General features: G+C 38.5%; 1 protein-coding gene and 1 pseudogene across 23 annotated transcripts in view; both read right to left on the bottom strand.

Annotated features, from left to right (window-relative positions):
- Window positions 1–3,988: 3,988 nt before the first annotated feature.
- Window positions 3,989–6,518, bottom strand: LOC109450632 (eukaryotic translation initiation factor 4B; annotated as a pseudogene).
- Window positions 6,519–15,818: 9,300 nt separating this feature from the next.
- LMO7 (LIM domain 7) overlaps window positions 15,819–17,794 on the bottom strand; it is a 188,922-nt gene continuing 186,946 nt past the window's right edge. For all 23 annotated transcript variants that reach the window (XM_074329373.1, XM_074329376.1, XM_074329372.1 and 20 more), the window contains one exon: window positions 15,819–16,591. In XM_074329373.1, coding sequence (XP_074185474.1) covers window positions 16,569–16,591 — 23 coding nt within the window. In that variant the 3' untranslated portion in view covers window positions 15,819–16,568. The remainder of the gene's footprint in view (window positions 16,592–17,794) is intronic.

Below are 17,794 nucleotides of genomic sequence, written 5' to 3'. Positions count from 1 at the left end.
TTTGAAAATTAAAATGACTAGTAACTTAGTAAAATTACCTGTCTTCACCTCCCCTTCACCAGCTACCACCACACAGCCAGTAAAATCACCATCCCAAAAGCTACTATGCTTATTCCATGGTCTCATGTCACCCCTATTGGTGAAGCACAACTGTACAAAATGAGAAATCTGTCTGACATGGCCTGTTGAGTATTTGAACTCAGTAATATTAAGTTATTCTCCCAAACAAATCCTACACTGCCGGACCTCCTTTTCTTTAGTGACCTAAGAGTAGGGCAGGTATACGTTATCTTCTTGTTCTGGAAGAGGTGGATTTACCATGGACTTCATGAAGCTTAAGGTTCAGGCCTCTTATTTATACAGTAATGTGCTGACATGGTCATCAGATTTTTGTAAAGTTTGCAAAAGAAAACTATTTTGATCACCATCAGTTAAGTCCTCTGCCTCTTTCCATACTTTTCTCCTCTGTTACATCCCCCCTCTTGTCAAAAGGCAGTGGAGTGGCCTTAGTCATTTTGGGCATCTAGCAAAGGGGACGTTGATTCAAGGCTATATTACTTGTGTCCGTGATATATACCCATGTGGCTTGCAGTCACTTCTGTGTGTTGTTAGCTATCTTGGCAGAGGAAGGGCTTCTGGGAAACGCCTCTGCTCCTCTTTGCTGACCCACCCTTCAGTGTCATGATGTGAAGCGAGCAGGGCAGAAGTCAAAAGAAGTAAGAATGTGGTCTCACAGCACCCAGCTTTAGACATCTTCAGTAGTAGGAAAAACAAGGTTGGAAACAAACAAAACCAGAATTTTCTCTGTGGAAAATTCTTCCAAATCTTACAGCTCATATTTGAAAGAAAGTTTTGAGATTTTCCAATATTGAGATTCTTAGAAATTTACAGGGCATAACCAAAAAGAACTGTGAAGCTGAAAAATTTATAAACTGTCAATATTTTGCTTAAACGTGCTAAAGACTGAGTCATCCTTCTATTATCTCCATAAGAATTTATTACATTATTAGAGGCATATGAAGAAGCAAAAAGTAAGCAGCCAAACTGCAGGAAAATATTATTCTATAAGTGTGTCGGACAGTTAATTAGTGTAAATATCATTATTGGACTTTGATGCTTACAGATTGTGAGCTTTTAAAATTTTGTAACTTCTTGGGACTTTTCTATTTTAAATATTCTCTTTTGTATCTAATTTTGTGTTCTCTCTCAAAGAGGATGACTAATTTTTATCCGCTTCAGATCCCATCAGTCTGCATCTACTCCTGAGTGCCTCCGTGCCTTCCCCCCCAATTTCCTCAGAGCATTTCTGTGCTCTTCCCTCTGGAGTACTCTTACTCTAGATGGTAGCAGTTTTCACTCCCTCATTTCATTTGGGTCATAGTCTGCTTGGGCTGCTATAATAGAACACCATTGACTGGGTGGCTTACAAACAACAGAAATTTTTTGCTAATAGTTCTGAAGACTGGGAAGTCCAAGATTGAGGCACCAGTAGATTTGGTGTCTGGTGAGGACCCCCTGCCTGGTTCTTAGACTGTCTTTTCGCTGTGTCCTCACATGGTGGAAGGGACAAGGGATCTCTGTGGAGTCTCTTCTATAAAAGCACTAATCTCATTCATGAAGGCTCCACCCTCATAACCTAATCACTTCCCCAAGGCATTAGGAAGGCATCACAACGGGCATTAGGATTTAACATATGAATTGTCCAGGGGCGGGGAGGAGACACAAATATTTCATCTATAGCAATTCAGGTATCGGCTCAGACAACACCAGACTCAAGAACCCTTTCCTGGCTACCACATCCAAAATAGAACCTCCTTCATTTCCCCTCACTCTGTATCCCTTCACACCACTTTTCACTTCCCAGCATTTATCCCCTGCCCTATTTGTCTCTCACTATAAGTTCCATAAGAAAGGTGACTTCATCTGCTTTGTTCACTGCTTTGTCTGCATTATGGAGATAAGTGCCTGGCTCATAGTGGGCACTCAAACAATATTTGTCGATTGAATGAACAAAAATTGTGTGTGTGTGTGTGTGTGTGTGCGCGCGTGTGTGTGTGTAGATGAGAGATAGAGAGAGAGATGCCCAAATCCACTGAAGAGTTGATCTGCCTAATGGGAACTCTTTGGACTCAATTAAGACTATGAACATCCGCTTCAAAGGAGGAACAGGAGCAGTCATCATCTTTCTGTAGGCCCTATGCCTTTGCCTCGTTGGGTCAGTTGCTTTTTTTTTTTCATTTTAACGGTGATCATTCCAGCAATCTACTCTCATCTTTCTCTGAGAAGCACCAGGTAAAAATTTTAAAACAAAATAAATTTTTAAAAAACTGGCAGTTTTTAAAGTAAAGACCCAAGTGTCCTGGCAAATACTTGCCAGAGTCGGAAGAAATGGCTGCAGCAAAATCCCCACCGCAAAGTGTAGCTGGCTCGTTAGCTGAGGAAACATGGGGATTTCTGAAATATGACAGACTCTCAAAACTGGCAACGTGCTCAGGCATTCTTAAATCTACTCCCGCGCAGAAAAAAAAGCTCTAAAGCCGAGTGTAACCACCAGATAGAGAAATAAGGTCCTAGCTTCTCTACATAGCAACAGGCCGGATTTGTTCCATATGAGGCATTGATCATTTAAATTTCCTGTTAATCCTTCAGTCAGTCTCCTGTAGGACTCAGTGCAGGGCTGTGCCCAGACTACTAATATTGGACTGATCCGTGATTCCAAAGCTGACTAGACAGTTATGAAACAGGGGTGGAGGGCGGAAAACAAACTAACTGGTGGTTATTTTGTTTTTCATCTTGTGCCAACACTGCCACCTAGTGTTACGAATACATAAAACGAATGCTACAAATAAATCCTTACAAAAATGCAGAATTAGGAACACAGTTGCACTCTATGCTATTTATTGTGGATTTTCTAAAATTGTGTCAATCATATATCATTTCAAAAGCTGAAGTAAAGTTTTTAGAAGATAGTTTATTGACTCTTTCTTTCAAAACTCCGCATTCGCTATTCAGTGAAGAGTTAACATGCATTGTTTGTTTCTACGAGTACTTGCCAGCCACTTTTCTAAGAGCTTTATGTGAATTGACTGTTCTTGGTCACAAGAAGCTCATGAGATATAGGCTATTAGTAATCCCTGAGTTACTTGTGTTTCACGCGTAAGAAAAGTGAGAGGGAAAGCAAGTCGGTCACGGTTGCACATCTAGTAACCAGCAATCCACAGACTGTGTGACTTTCAAAACTGTTGTCTTAAACACTAAACCAAACTGCCCCTCATTCTGAATGCAAGTTGCCATGACGGTGATACAAAATAATTAGAAAACTTGGACCCAACCATCAAGCGCTGGGGAACAAAAACAGCTCTGTATGGGAAAAGCAAAATTCAGAGCCAGACCAAGTGTTTTATCTGATCAACATTTTTTTCACATGGAGATTTGTGTCTCTGAAAGTTCAAGTTTCTACCCAGGTGTATTATAACCAAACAACAGAGTGAGACCCACTGCTAACACTCCAATTCTCTAACAGAGTAAATGTGTTTTAATGAAATCCCCTTCACCTAGAGCAATAAAAAAATACATTAAAAGGATGTTAGATGGGAAAACCACAAGCAGGAAAAGACCTAAGTTCCAGTTCTGGCCTGAGACACCTTCATCAATTCACTTCACTTCTTTGGGTTTCAGTTGCTAGGGCCGAAAACATTTTTAATCTCACCTTTTAAAATAATGCACTTCAGTTTAAAAAAAGAAATAAAAGAGATGCACATAGCCCCCAATATTAATATATATGTATAAATCATACAAAGCTGTATAAGTTGTGTATACTATTACTAAAATGTGCTAAAACTAGTAGGGGAGAAGATATAAATATAAAAAGCAGTAATTTAAACTATTGGTATAAAAAAACTTTCCTCAAAATTTTTAGTTTTCTAGATATTTTTATGAATACAGTATGATTAAATATTCTCTAATTTTACAAAATATCTTGGTTGGTGACAGAAAGATTGGAAGATTTCGTTGTGGACTAGTGTAAGGGCATCCTTGGTTTGCACGGCTGTCACAAAGGGGCAGGTAGAAAGAATTTGTCCTTGGCTGTTTTCCTAAGTTATGGCACTCATTGCTCAATGCTATCTACCATTTAGACAGAAGTTTTGTTCAAAATGAGCTAGTAAATTTCCACCCCACTAGTCACTCATTGACTCTTTCTTTTGTGTACATTTAAAAAGGATTGGTTCAAACTCTGCTAAAATACATCATTTGAAAATATTTTTAAACAGACTGGTTTCCAGTGAGAATTGTTATGCATAAGATATTTATACAGATTTTTTTAACTTTAAAAATCAGATTTTTTTCGAGAAAACAAAGAACCTCACAACCCAAAAGATGGGATTCACATCTCTCAGGTATTAAGTCTACAGATTATAAATCATTTTCATAGAATATGTTTTTGTACAAATTTTACATGTATCAAGGAGGGGGACATAAATCCATTTCTGTTTTAATGGGGTACAGGGTGGGGGGTGAGAAAAATACCATTTTTTGGATACAACTATTAATATTTGGAAGGAAACACGAAGAGGGCAAACCTTAGCTTTTCATCATCTCTAGCAAATGGTTTTAAAGAAAACCCTTTCAATCTTGGGTATTTCTCTCTCTAAAAGCCACTTTCTAGCTACTAGTCATCCAAACCAATTGTTAAAGTTACTTCACTTGGTATGTCTTTTATGTCCACTGGGTAAATGATTCATTATGCCCACTGCTGCAGCTTTCCTAATCCAATACCCCCGCAAGGCTGGACAGGGTCTAACCTAGGACTGATGGTCCTGTGTTTTCTTGACTTCGCCCGTTGTGTCTTTCCCAAGGCAGTCGTTCTAGTTTTGGCTCATCCAGATGCTGCTGCAATTTTTCCTGTTCCTTCTGTAACAGCTCTTCTAGTTCTTCTCCAGCAGCTGTGTCAATCGGCCTTGCCCCTCCAAAGATAGAGGCAGCTCGACTGGACTGGAAGGTGCTTGCTACCAAAGGAATCACCTTCCATAGAAGTGCTCTGAGGCTTTAGATTCAAAATTGGGTCTTCGGGAGGGACCTCTATCATCGCGCCTTATAAACATCTCTGGAGCTCCATGACCGATCATCACGTCTGTCATACCTGTCTCCATAGAGGCTCCCTCCTCTGCTGTAGTCATCATCCCTACGGCACCCATTACCAAATGCTCTTCTGCCACTGCCTGTCCTGGAATCATAGCCTCTATTGTAGTCTCTACTGCCTCTGTCATCATAGTGATCCAGCCCCTATATTGACCCATATCCCGGCATGGACCATCACGATAACTGTCCCAATACCCATCGCAGTATTGGTCTGAAGCATAACTATCTCCATACTTGTCTCCAAAGCTGTCATCATGTGTTCTAGTTGGGTAGTCTTCAAAGCTGTCTGTGGCAGGATGGGCCCTGCACTCTGTATCTGGTTTGCTAGAATCCCAATTTCTATCTTGGCCAAAAGAACGAGCACCCCGTCTTCATCCTGTGTTTGATCAGCAACGCCCACTCGAATTCTGTTACCTAGAAACTCTTCATTGAGGCTCAGGGCATTGAACAAGGAATCCGGGTCTTCAAACTCAGCATAAGCGAAACCTTTCAACCTCTCTGGATTGCTGGGTTCACGTGGTAAATGCAATGCACTGATATTTAATCCTCTCAAGAATTCCTTAAAGAAGTCTTCTGTCACATCACAGGGCAGGTTTCCTAGAAAAGCAGTGTAGGGTGGTGATTTGGGAAGATGGCTCCTGTCAATATGGAGTTCCGGAGCAGCTGTGCAACAGTGGCAAGACGGAAAGGTCAGTTGGAGGTGCCCTATATATAGCATCATCATTACTGTGCCAAGTAGTTGAAACATCTCCTTCCAGGTCATTTGTCACATCAGCCCAGGTAACTGGTTTGGGAACATAGGTGCTTATTCCACCAGTCCCTCCATCCTCGGACAGAAAGTCTGTTAGGGAGATAGTCTTCCTCTTCGTCTTTTTTGCTGAGGCCGCCATGTTAGCAGAAAGAGGGAGAACACAAAGGCTTTACACAGTTTTTTTGTAACACCATATAACAATGGAAACGTTTGATTTATGAATTTTCAACACTTTGCTCTATAGCATATGTTTCTTTCAAAAGGAGTTACTTTCTTATTCATTTTTAAATTATTATATTTATTCTGCAAGATTAAGTTTATGTTTTTGTATTTTAAAATATCTACTAGGAAAACTACAGATAGCCACTTATCAGGGTAAAGGTCAACAAATTTGGAACACTTTTTTTTGCAAAGGAAAAAAATGCATAAAATCTTCAACTACCGCCTAACAAAATAATAAAAACAAAGTCATCAAACATGTTGCCATCAGGATAGCAAAAAAAGATTTTCATCATCATTCCCTATCTCATTGCAAAGAGTTATTTCTACTCTAGTAAAGATCTTGTTTTTACAGAGTAGATAAGTGGTTGCTACGGGCTGGGGAGTGGAGGAAATAAGGAGAGGTTGGTAAAAGGTTATATATTTTCAGTTATAAGATGAATAAGGTCTGAGGAACTAATGTATAATAAAATGGAGACTATAGTTAATAACACTGTATTGTATAATTGAAATTTGTTAAGAGAACAGAACATAAATATTTGCACCAAAAAAAAAAAAAAATGGCAAATATGTGGGGTGATGGATGTATTAATTGACTCAAGGGGGGAACTTTGCACAATGTATAGGTATATCAAATCATCACATTGTATACTTGAAATATCTTAAGATTAACCACATTTGCGAATTTCTGGCTACAATTTCTTTGAAGTTGAAACTTGCAATAAACAATGCAGTAAAAACAGTATAATAATAATGATAATATGTGAGACTTGCTGTAACTGTAATCTGGAATCTCTTTTATTCCAAAATAACTAGCTGTGGGTAAACATGTAGTTTTACAATAAATTCCTGTTTTTTTTAAAAAAAGAAGTGATTTACTGTTGTATGTCTTCTAAAATGTTTTTTTGATGACTCATAAATAGTTCTTGTATTTCATCACTAAAACAATTTAGCAAATACCATAAGCTGAGATATGATGGAGACACCTATACTAAGTAGCAAACCTCCCACACTGTACTATGTGTTCTCATACTTGTTTCTTCTTGACTTCAGTGATGTTTGCTCTGTCTCTTCCAGCAATATTTGCTGACAAAGGAATACACTTGTGTAGGTTTCCATGTTATTTTCAGTATATTACTACAGCCATTTTCACCTCACTAGGAAAAACAAGGGTATTTGCCTTTCTACCATCTGCAAAAGACTCTTGTAAACATTTTCCATTGTATGTAGTATGCCAAGGATGGATTAAATTTGACTTAACTTTAAACATCACTAAAAAAATTATAGAGATTCTCCATGCTCTTCATGTTCTGTTTTTTTTTAAATCTTGCTTGCTAGGTGATATTGTAGTAATTTCTAACACATCACAACGTGCCAAATGAAGGCACCATGGTCAACCCCTCAACAGTGTGGAACTTCCATTCAGCCCTCAGGATACCTCATGGTCTCAGTGTTACATGTGACTAACAAACATAGCCATAAAGACAGGCATATCTGTGTCAACCCTTTTATGAAATGCGAGGAAAGCTTACAACTTTTCTTTTCAAACATAAAACACATAAATATTTTAATATGTTCTTCCTATAACAATGGATCAACTTGCACTTCATTTTGGAGACTCCTCCCATAAGAAAGGAGTTACATACTGACGAAACAGGCAATGTAGAGGTCATTGGAACAACCACTATCCCACTGAAAAGTAAGTCTACTTGAGATTATATAAATGCCATTCTATCAGGTTGGTGCAAAAATAATTGAGGTTTAAAAAGTTAAAAATAATTGCAAAAACTGCAATTAGTTTTGCACCAACCTAACATTACGTCTTTTAGTGATGACCACCCAATCATAAATACAATTTAGGAAAAATACTTTAATATTTTCAGTTAGAATCATCTAATGTACTCCCTTTAAATAAATAGAAGGAGGACATTCCTGTTTTCAGTTGGTAAATATAAAAGTGACTGTTATATGCTGAATAATGTCCCCATCCTAATCCCTGGAACCCATGAATATGTTACCTTATATGAACAAGGGGCTTTGCAGATGTGATTAAGGACCTAAGGGTAGAGGTGACCTTTTGCTGACAGAGCAGGCCTGTTGACCCAAAGGGGTTGCATTTCTAAGATGAAGGGATGGATGCTGAAGCTGAACACTGGCGAGGCTGTGCTGCAAAGACCTTCCAGGCACGGATCAGATGGAAAGCGGATGCCATCACGGAGGGCTAACCAAGCAGAAACACCAGACAAGACAATAGGCGCTGCGGTGAACACTGGCATAGAAACCAGTGAGAATAAAGCGCTTCCCTGGGCCCACTACAGGCCCGTGACTCTCCCAATGTGTAAACACACCTAAAGGTCAGATACCAACCACGGGGAAGGAGAAAAAATGGGGGAGATCCTGATTTGACTGTATATCATTTCAATTATAAAAATGCTAATTTTCATAGCTGAACTTTATGGTATGTGTGTCCCTGGCACACAGCAAGTGAGTGACAAATATTGTAAAAGTGAACTTAAGTCGTGGGAGAGGCTCTTTCCTGTCTTCTCTTCTCTATCCACTGTCATCTGACCTCCTTTTCAGCGTTGAGCTTTGTTCCTAACACCAGAACTTAAACATATTCACAGTGAAGGCATCATGGACATCCCAAATATCATCTGAACTTGAACATATGACTAAGGGATCCGAGAAGCTGGTCTGATTTGGAGGTAGAAAGGAATTTAAGAGCACACCTGACTTGTAAGCTTGACCTGGGAGTTCTGGCCATCTTTGATGGACGTTTTCCTGCTGCCAGAGAACAGAAAGGGAGAACAAGTTTCTGACAAATGTAAGAGGAACTCTCTATTTACCCTGAAATAGCAACAAGCAGATCAATGCCTCATGTGCAGGTCTGTGACACTGAATTCATTCATTAAAGTGACACAGAGCACTTTAGTTACAAAAATAAAATAAATAACAGCAAGTAGCATGCAAAAATATGTAAGTTTAAAGCCTGAAATGTAACCTAGAAAACACTGTTGCATTATTTTCCAGGTTCTAATAGGCCTCTCCTATGGAATTTTAAATAAATCCTATTTTTTTCTCCAGCCTAATTTTAATAGCAAGGAGTTTTAATAATCTCTTACAGAATTGTGTTGTAAAACCAGAGTTGAAAAATACTATGCATGGAGAGCTTTGAAGATCTTTATAGTGTAAGCATTAAAGAGTTTCACACAGAGTTGTCAAACAGACTTGTCAACAGAGTTACTGTGTTAAACAGTATCACGGGATTACAGTACATAAAATCCATAATCTTAAGAAGTTGAAAATAATCATAAAAAGATGAGTACTCAACCCATGATTTCCTTTCATGAATTTTTATGTGAGAAACCTGACTAATCAGGGGATTACTTCATATAACTGTCTAACCACTATGCTATGCACCTGAAACTAATATTGAATGGCAAAAAAAAAAACATTTTTAAGAAAAAAAAAGAATCCTGAAAAAGTATGAGACTGTTTCTCACACTGTATAGTCACAAAGTACTCACAGATTATCCCGGTTCGTAATTTTTCACCTCATCACCACCATGTGCTAATCTTTTATATTTGCTTAGTTCTATCAACTAAGCCCTCACGTGATCCTTGGTGCATCCAATTGAAGAAAATATTCTTGTACCCTTCCCTCTGTTCTATATTGTTCCTTAAGAAACTCACCAATTTACAAGATTTTAATTATGAAAGCAAGGCAAGTTCTTGTATAATGCAAATACTCAGATAATTTTCAAGAGCATTCATACAGGCTAACTATGGTAAATATTGTGGTTTACTCCCCAACAATTACTCCATCACATTCCCATTAATTAGCAGTAGCATGATTTGGAAGTTGAGCTCAACTAAAGGGGTCCTGGTTGCCAAGGAATGGGATTACCCTTGGTTCAAAAATGGGCAAATGATCCAAGTCTGGCCAGTGAGAAGAGATGGGTTTTGCTAACGGCTTCTAAGTTCCCCTACACATTTAAGAGCAATGAGAAGTCAGTCTCTCTTCCAGAGTACGTATGTGAACAAGGAAGCATGAAGCCTGTGAGCCAGCTTGCAACCATGGTAGTAACTAACCTTAGTATCAGGCCACTGCTGTGGGTGGCCCGACTGCCTGAGGTGACTGACAGAGGTCTTTGACCATATCATTGAACTGCTAGTGAATCGACCTTCTTGACTTCCTCTCAGGTGAGAAAATAAACTTTACATTCAAGTCAATTTGAGCACGCAAATGAACCAATATTCATGGACGCCATTTCTTTCTCCTGTGTACACCCACACCCAGGTAGTTTTAGATCCTTCTGCTCATTTGTCAACCCTACAGTATAACCAGAACAGAACTCATGTCCTTTCTCCACCGTATCAGTCTCTAAACTACCCTGGCTTGAGGTCCCCCAGTTATTCTTCCACTTACGTTTAGGTCCTGTCATGTGTTTGCGTTGTGATCTCTCATCTTCTTCCTTTTCCTTTTTGCAGTCTCACTAGGTCAGATCCTCACCCCTTCATGGATACACTATCACACGTAACATATCTAAATTCCTTCTCATTCCTCTGCAAGAGAGACCAACTGTACGGTTTTGATGGGCATACACAGTAAGAGAGGAATCTCCAGAGGTCTGATCCCAACTCAAAAGGATCTGCATGCTTTCTCTGCTAAGATTGTATCTGCACGGAAAGAAGCAGTTCAAATATCAACTCTAGTGTGAAGTCACTTCTACTTCCTTAGTGAATAAATGATGTCTGGATTCTCACACTGTATTTCTCTCATAGCCCTGGTCTCATCGACCTCGTACAAGAATCCTTTGTGTAGGTGCCTCTCTCCTTCATAAGAGAATAAGGATTGTTTACATTCATCAAATATACTCCCAGCGCCTACATGTTTTATGACAAGAATTTGGAAGTTGGTTTTTTCCTGTCCCATACACATAGATTTTAAACACAAATTAGGTTTTCTTTAAGCTATTTTTATGGGCATGAACTGGGACTTGTGTTAGCATGCCTTTTAATCCCTGTGTCCAGACTATAAGGACTGATGTTAAAGTGCTAAACAAGTAAAATCCCAACACTGACATAACCTATTAGACATGTCTCTCAACTCTAATAATCAGAAAGTAGTTATTACGAGTATTCCATGCTTATTCATTGGAATCCAGATAGGTGTTTGTTTGTTTGCTTGTTGCCAGTTCTCACCCCATGATATAAATGAAAATTTCAAATAAAATGCCAAGATTAAATCCTTGAGCAGAACAAATTTAATTTTCATGCTACTTTCCTTCTTGAATTTAGCACTACCGAAGTTTCAGGTTTTAATGTGTACAAGGGGTAAAATTATCTTCTCCCCTTCTGTACAGTCATGCCTAACCCTAAAAGAAAAACATTTACTTTCTCAAAAACATTGAAGAATCATCCCTTCTCCTGCGAGAAGAGTGACAAATACTACCCTCTTTGGGACAGACTGAATGTTAGAATTTGCCACTCATACATGGCCTGGCCCCTCAGTTCTTCTTTGATCTTGTTTTTTGAAGCTGCTTGTGCAGACCCTGTGCTGTCGTCTCTCCACCACACAGTCCACAAACATGGAGGACAAAGAGTTCTTCTCTTTGCTACTCACTTGTTAAACTCAATTCAAGTGGGGAAAAGTAGGAAGTTTCTCAGAAGAAATGAAGCTGATATTTTTGATATTCACCTCCTGTAATGATTCTCAGTTGACCCAGCACTCAGAGGAAAGAGGGGTAAGATTGATCCTACACACACACACACACACACACACACACACACACACACACATAATTCTCAAGTGTATAAACTGAAGAAATGAATAGCTAAAGAATACATTTTACCTTCTGCCTCTTTAAGGATACAAAGAGGTACATTTCAGGAATATTTGTGAAAATTAAAACACGGAACTTTTTTATGTCTTAATATGGCATCTGGACAGCAATTTCTGACTCAGCCTCTCTCTGCTTTCCATAAAGCATGTATTGAGACATGGAAAATGATGAAAATCCTTAACACTGAGACCTAACACTGGCAATCCAATGCTAGAAGTGGGGTGGGGGCGATTTCCATCAACTACCATGAAGCTGAACTGTGAATCACAATGTAAGGACCAAAGCTTATTTGTAGCTTGAAACGAGTCAGAGTGACCATAGCCTGTGCATTGGCTAAGAGACCCAAAGTCTGTGTATCAGAACATGGCACAATGGAATTGCCACTCAGCTGGCTAACTCTGCCTCTGGAGGCAACCAGTATACTCCAAACCCAGTACATCTCTTTGCATAATATTCTGAAACTCTCCTTCAAACTACAGGACAGGGAGTGAAGGGAAAGAACCATACATATCATAACACACTGGAAAGTACAATTCTTATTCCTAACACATTATGGGGAAGGATACAAACAAAGTGGCCTGGAAACAGCTTTCCACATTTTTCTTCAGTTCATCTTTCTGGGAAAATGGACAAAAATATTAGAGTTTGTAAAGGTTGCTAGGCACTGGAAATGGGGCTAAGTACTGTATACACGAAAGGCAATCCACCAACACCAATAGGTGCATGATCTCCAATTGTCAACTCAGTTCTCAGTTTATTGGATCTCTGGGTGATATTTGAAACAACCGGTCCCTTCCTCTGTGAAATAAGGTCTTAATTTGACTTTTGGGGCACCAGAGTCTTGGTTCTTCTTCTGCCTCATTAGATACTTTCTGCATCTCTGATCTCTGACTCTGGAGGACCCCAAAGCATCTGTCCTTGGACATTATCTCTGCTGTAGCTCCAGTCAGAACCCAGATGATGTCCTGATTACATGTATATACTGAAGACTCCACATTTCTATCTCCAGCCTGGAATTCTCCCTTGAAGTTCAGATTTGCATAGCCAGCTGCCTACTGGATACTGTCATTTATCTAATAAACTATTCAAGCTCACCGTGTTTAAAAACCAGAGCTCGATCTCCCGGTCCCACCACAAATGTGCTCTACCTACTACCTATCTATTCTGGAAAATGCTGATTCCATTTTTCAGCTCCTCAGAACCCTTTACACTTTTGACTCTTCCCTTTCTCTCATGCTACATCCAATCCATCACCAAAGTGTGTCAGCTTCACCTTCAAAATACATACACACACACACACACACACACACACACACACACACACACGCACACCTACTCACTCCTCATTACCTTCCCTGCTCTTATCCTATTGAAGAGACTTCATGTGCCTGGACAATCTCAAAAGACTCCAAACTCCGACTCCTGCATTCCCCTCTGTCCTTCTACAATCTATTGTGGTGTTCTGTAGCCCTTTCAAAACATAAGTCAGTTCATTTCACTCCTCAGCCCAACCCTCCAATGTCCCCTGTCCCATTCAGAGTAAGAGCCACGTCCTGCAAGTGCCTGCTGACCTGTGCCTTCCCCTCCCCACATCCCCTTCCACCCTCTCTCATTCATTCCATTCCCACCACATGCTTACTTCTTGAACACACCAAATATTCTCCTCCCTCAAGATTTTTGCACTTGCTGTTCCCTATGTCTGGAATGCTTCTCCCTCAAATAACTGGAAGGTTTATTCTCTCATTCTTTCAGGATTTGTCTCAAATATCCCCGGGGTGCCAAAGAAATGTATACAAATGGACACTTTGGTCAACGTTGCTCAAACAGTAGTTTGCCGTAATCAGAAGTGTCTGGACGTGGATGGTAACCACTTTGAGCTCCTCTTGTAATTGCAGAAGTCAAACGTAACTTGTATCCATCTGTTGTTATCAGTATATATTGAGTATTACAATTTTAATAGTTTTTTCCTTTCTTAAAATGTGTATACATTTTTTTTGGCACCTTCTGTATGAAAGCATGACCACCTTCTATTTCCAGCACGCATTTGTCCATCTTCCCCTGATCCTTTGTTCTTCTATGTCCTTATCACAATATATATGTCACATTTTTTTTATTGGTATTTCCCCTAACTAGACATCTAAGTCTAATCAGCGCTAAGACTTTGTATTTATCCACTGCTGTATCTACAGTCCCTACAACTGTGCCCAGCACATAAAGTTTGAATAAAAGATGTTGAGTGACTGAATCTTCCCTTGTTCCTAGATGAAGTACTGAAGTAGCAGGCTTATACAAAGATTCTGTAGAAGCAGCGTCTTAGGAGAGAACCTCCGAAAGTTGTTCTAACAATACGTACTATCAAAAGCATTACCATTAAGCAAAATGATGTGAGAAATGTCATAAGAACATACTAAGGAGAAAAATCAACAGGATAAGACGAAAAGATAAAAAAGACAGATGAAAAGGAATGAAAACAAGAAAAGACATTGGATAAGAAAACCAACATCAGCAATAATTAAAGCTTGCACTAGAGGCAGGAACAAGCACAAATGAACAAGGCAGAAGCTGCAGCCGTGGGTAACAGATTCAGCTACAGCACGTTGAGGACAACTACATGTCAGGCAGAGACAAGGCAACAGAAATGCATGTTGGTGAACATGCGTGAGATGGACAAGCCCATGTGCTGCTTCCGAGAGTCTAAGCTAGTAGAGACTTTCTGGAAGCCACTTTGGCCATATGGATCATGACAGCCTGACAATGCGTAATCTCGGAGCCAATAATCTCATGTCAATAATATAGAGAAATAGATATAATCATAGAGAACCCATCATAGAATTTATATTAGAAATGTTTATACATATATAATATATATAGTTACACTATATATATTAAAATGTTAAATATTAGAAACAATTGATATGTACACAGTAGAGGAATTATCAACTATATATTAATGGCACCAAACAATGTAGTATTATGCAACCATTAATAAAGACAAATAGAAATGATTTTAAGAACATGGAAAAATTCACAATCCAGTTAACTAAGAACGCAGGATATTAATAAATACATACAGAATGAATTCAAACATGGAGCTCTTCTCTTTGGAGTTTGGAATTGAGAATTATATTCTTATGCCTTGGGGCATTTGATAATTTTCATCAATAAACACATATATTACCCTAATAATCAGAAATAAGGAATACTAAACAAAAATAAAAATTGGACATAAATTTTTAGTTTTTTCTCCCACATTAGAGCTTCATATGTATTTCTAATCTATTTCAACACAGTTTTCATATCCTAGAATTATGCACTCCACTTTCATTATTATAAAAGACTCAAGCAAGTTTATATTTTTGCTCAAAGCATGCTAAAGCTTCGTACTTTTGCATACCCACTACAGATTTCTGAAACATTAGAGATATCAATATATATATATATATATATATATTTTGCTGTATATATTTTCTAAACTCACTGTTATATTCTCCTTTTATCAATGAGAAAGCAAAAGATAAAGATTTTACGCAAACAATGCAACAATTCACCATTCACTTCAGCTCTTACCATTAAAACATACTGCATTCAAAAACAACTTTCCATCAAAAATAAAGTTCTTGTTAAAATTTTTCAGTAGAAACAATATCAAGATTGTGGTGACAGTTTCACAGGTGTACACATATGTCAAAACTTGTCATATTGCACAGTTTAAATATGGGCAGTTTATTATATGTTAACTTATACCCCAGTAAAGATGCTAAATAAAATATGGTATCAAGAAAAGCCACATACTGAAATATGACTAAGATGCTTGGAAAGTAGACACACGCAAACACACACAGAAGAAAAAGAAGAACCATTCCTTAAATTCATCAGCAAGTTTATTTACAAATGCAGTAGAACAGAAAGGCTCACTAGTTTCTGGAGATAACTTTTGGTATATAAACTATGATTAATGAAAAGCAGCAGCTTTCTATTGGGAGCTGCTTAGCAATGATTCTGGTGAAGAAAAAAAAGCTCCCCTCATCAAGCAAATAAAATTTTACATAAGATAATTCTTTTAAAAAAATCATAATATATAGTTGAAAAGAAAGATATAGAAAGCAAATTTGGGGGTGGATTTTAGTGAAATTTCCATATGGTTCTGTATTAATTTAGCATACTTTACAATAAAAAGAGCAAATGCAATTACATGTTTATATTAACTATTTCAAATAATGTTTCAGAACCTTTTTAAAAAAACAATAAAATAGCCCTCTTCAAAACACCACTAGAAAGTCAAACTAGATCATTATCAGCCTCAAGAATATTTTGAAGTTCTTTCTTCCTTGTGCTCTTAAGATGCTGAATTCAAAAGAAAATACTGCACTTTTCCCCACACATAATTACCTTCTTATAAATAAACAACAACAAAAAATACAGGTCTATTCTACCAAGACTATAATGTTCTGATGTAATCTAAAGAGGCAAAAAAAAAAAAAAGTGTTATTCTTTTTTAAAAAAAAAAAAAAGAGAGAGAGCGAAAAAGACATACAACATATATTTATAGATCTACAGCAGCGGCAACCACCTCTTCTTCTATCTGCAACAGTGCTTTCGTATGGAGGCTTACATCACATGGCGGTTGGCCGTCCAGCTGATCAGGCAAGGAGAGAAGAAAGAAAAGTGCTTAGATTCAGGAACACTGGAACTTTGCTACCTGGGATGCATAGCAGTAATCACTCAGAGAATGGCCCCGTGAGGTAGAAAGAGTCACCTTGTTACCCACTTAGGACAAAGCTAGGCAAATCACAGCCCAGTGGGTGCTAGAATTCTTTGTCTGTAAAAATGGAATAAAAAGTAACTGTTGATATAGAAGTTACACTCAACTCTCCTTTATTCGAATTGGAGGAGAGAAAAGGCGTGGGCAATTTTTCCATGGTGATTCCAAAAATCAATTACATTTGGCTTTGGAATTTGATTAAAGAGAGAAAAGCACACACACATATACACACTCCCCCAGTTACATGCCCAGCCTTGACACTCTCCAGCCTCTGTGGTAACATCCAGAAAAGGACTGGACTGCTGGGGTAAGAAAGCTCAGACCCCGGTGACAGATAAAAGAGAGTTGACTGGGCTTAAACCATTTCCAAAGCACTCTTCACATAAAGGGCCATATAAATACCTCTGAGCTCAAAAGCAAATGGTTTTGCTGATACCACTTGTAACACCCTTTCACAATAAGGAAGAAATACATGTTACCAGCATCAAGGTTCAAAATACAAACAGTAGTAATGGTTGTCTTTATGTAGCTATAAACAATATGTAACCTCATTATGCCATCCTATGTTTCATAACATACTTACAAATGAAAACATGCTTAGACACAAAATAGCCTATGAAGTTTTTGAAAAATTCCGTTTTTCCGAAAGTCATACTGAAACACCATATAATCAGAATTAGAGCTCTCCTTTTTAAAATAGTATACATATGATATGTAACAAAGCATAAAATGACTACCCTTTATGACCTTTTAAACTAGTTTTTAAAGGTGTTCATCTTCTAAATCACATAATCAAAGCCCATTGTTAAGTAATAGAAATCAGTGAATGCGAGGCACCAATCCTTAGCCCAGAAACAGATTACAGTCTACACCGAAGAGTCATTTTAACTGTCTGTTTTGGTTGGTTTGCGTCCTCAAGTCATTAGCAGTTGTCCAGACTGGGCAGAACGCACAGGAAACCACCCTGACTCTCGGGCACACGACCCTCTCCAATCCCTTGGCCCCACACCCCACCCTTGTGTGGCTGGAATCCTGAGCACTGAACCCCTCGCCACACCCTCTGCGAGGGGGACTCAC

This window comes from Rhinolophus sinicus, linkage group LG04, assembly GCF_036562045.2.
Source record: "Rhinolophus sinicus isolate RSC01 linkage group LG04, ASM3656204v1, whole genome shotgun sequence".
In the NCBI taxonomy this organism is placed as follows: domain Eukaryota; kingdom Metazoa; phylum Chordata; class Mammalia; order Chiroptera; family Rhinolophidae; genus Rhinolophus; species Rhinolophus sinicus.
The sequence above is the reverse complement of the archived record's forward strand: the minus strand, read 5'-3'. Positions and strand labels throughout refer to the sequence as shown.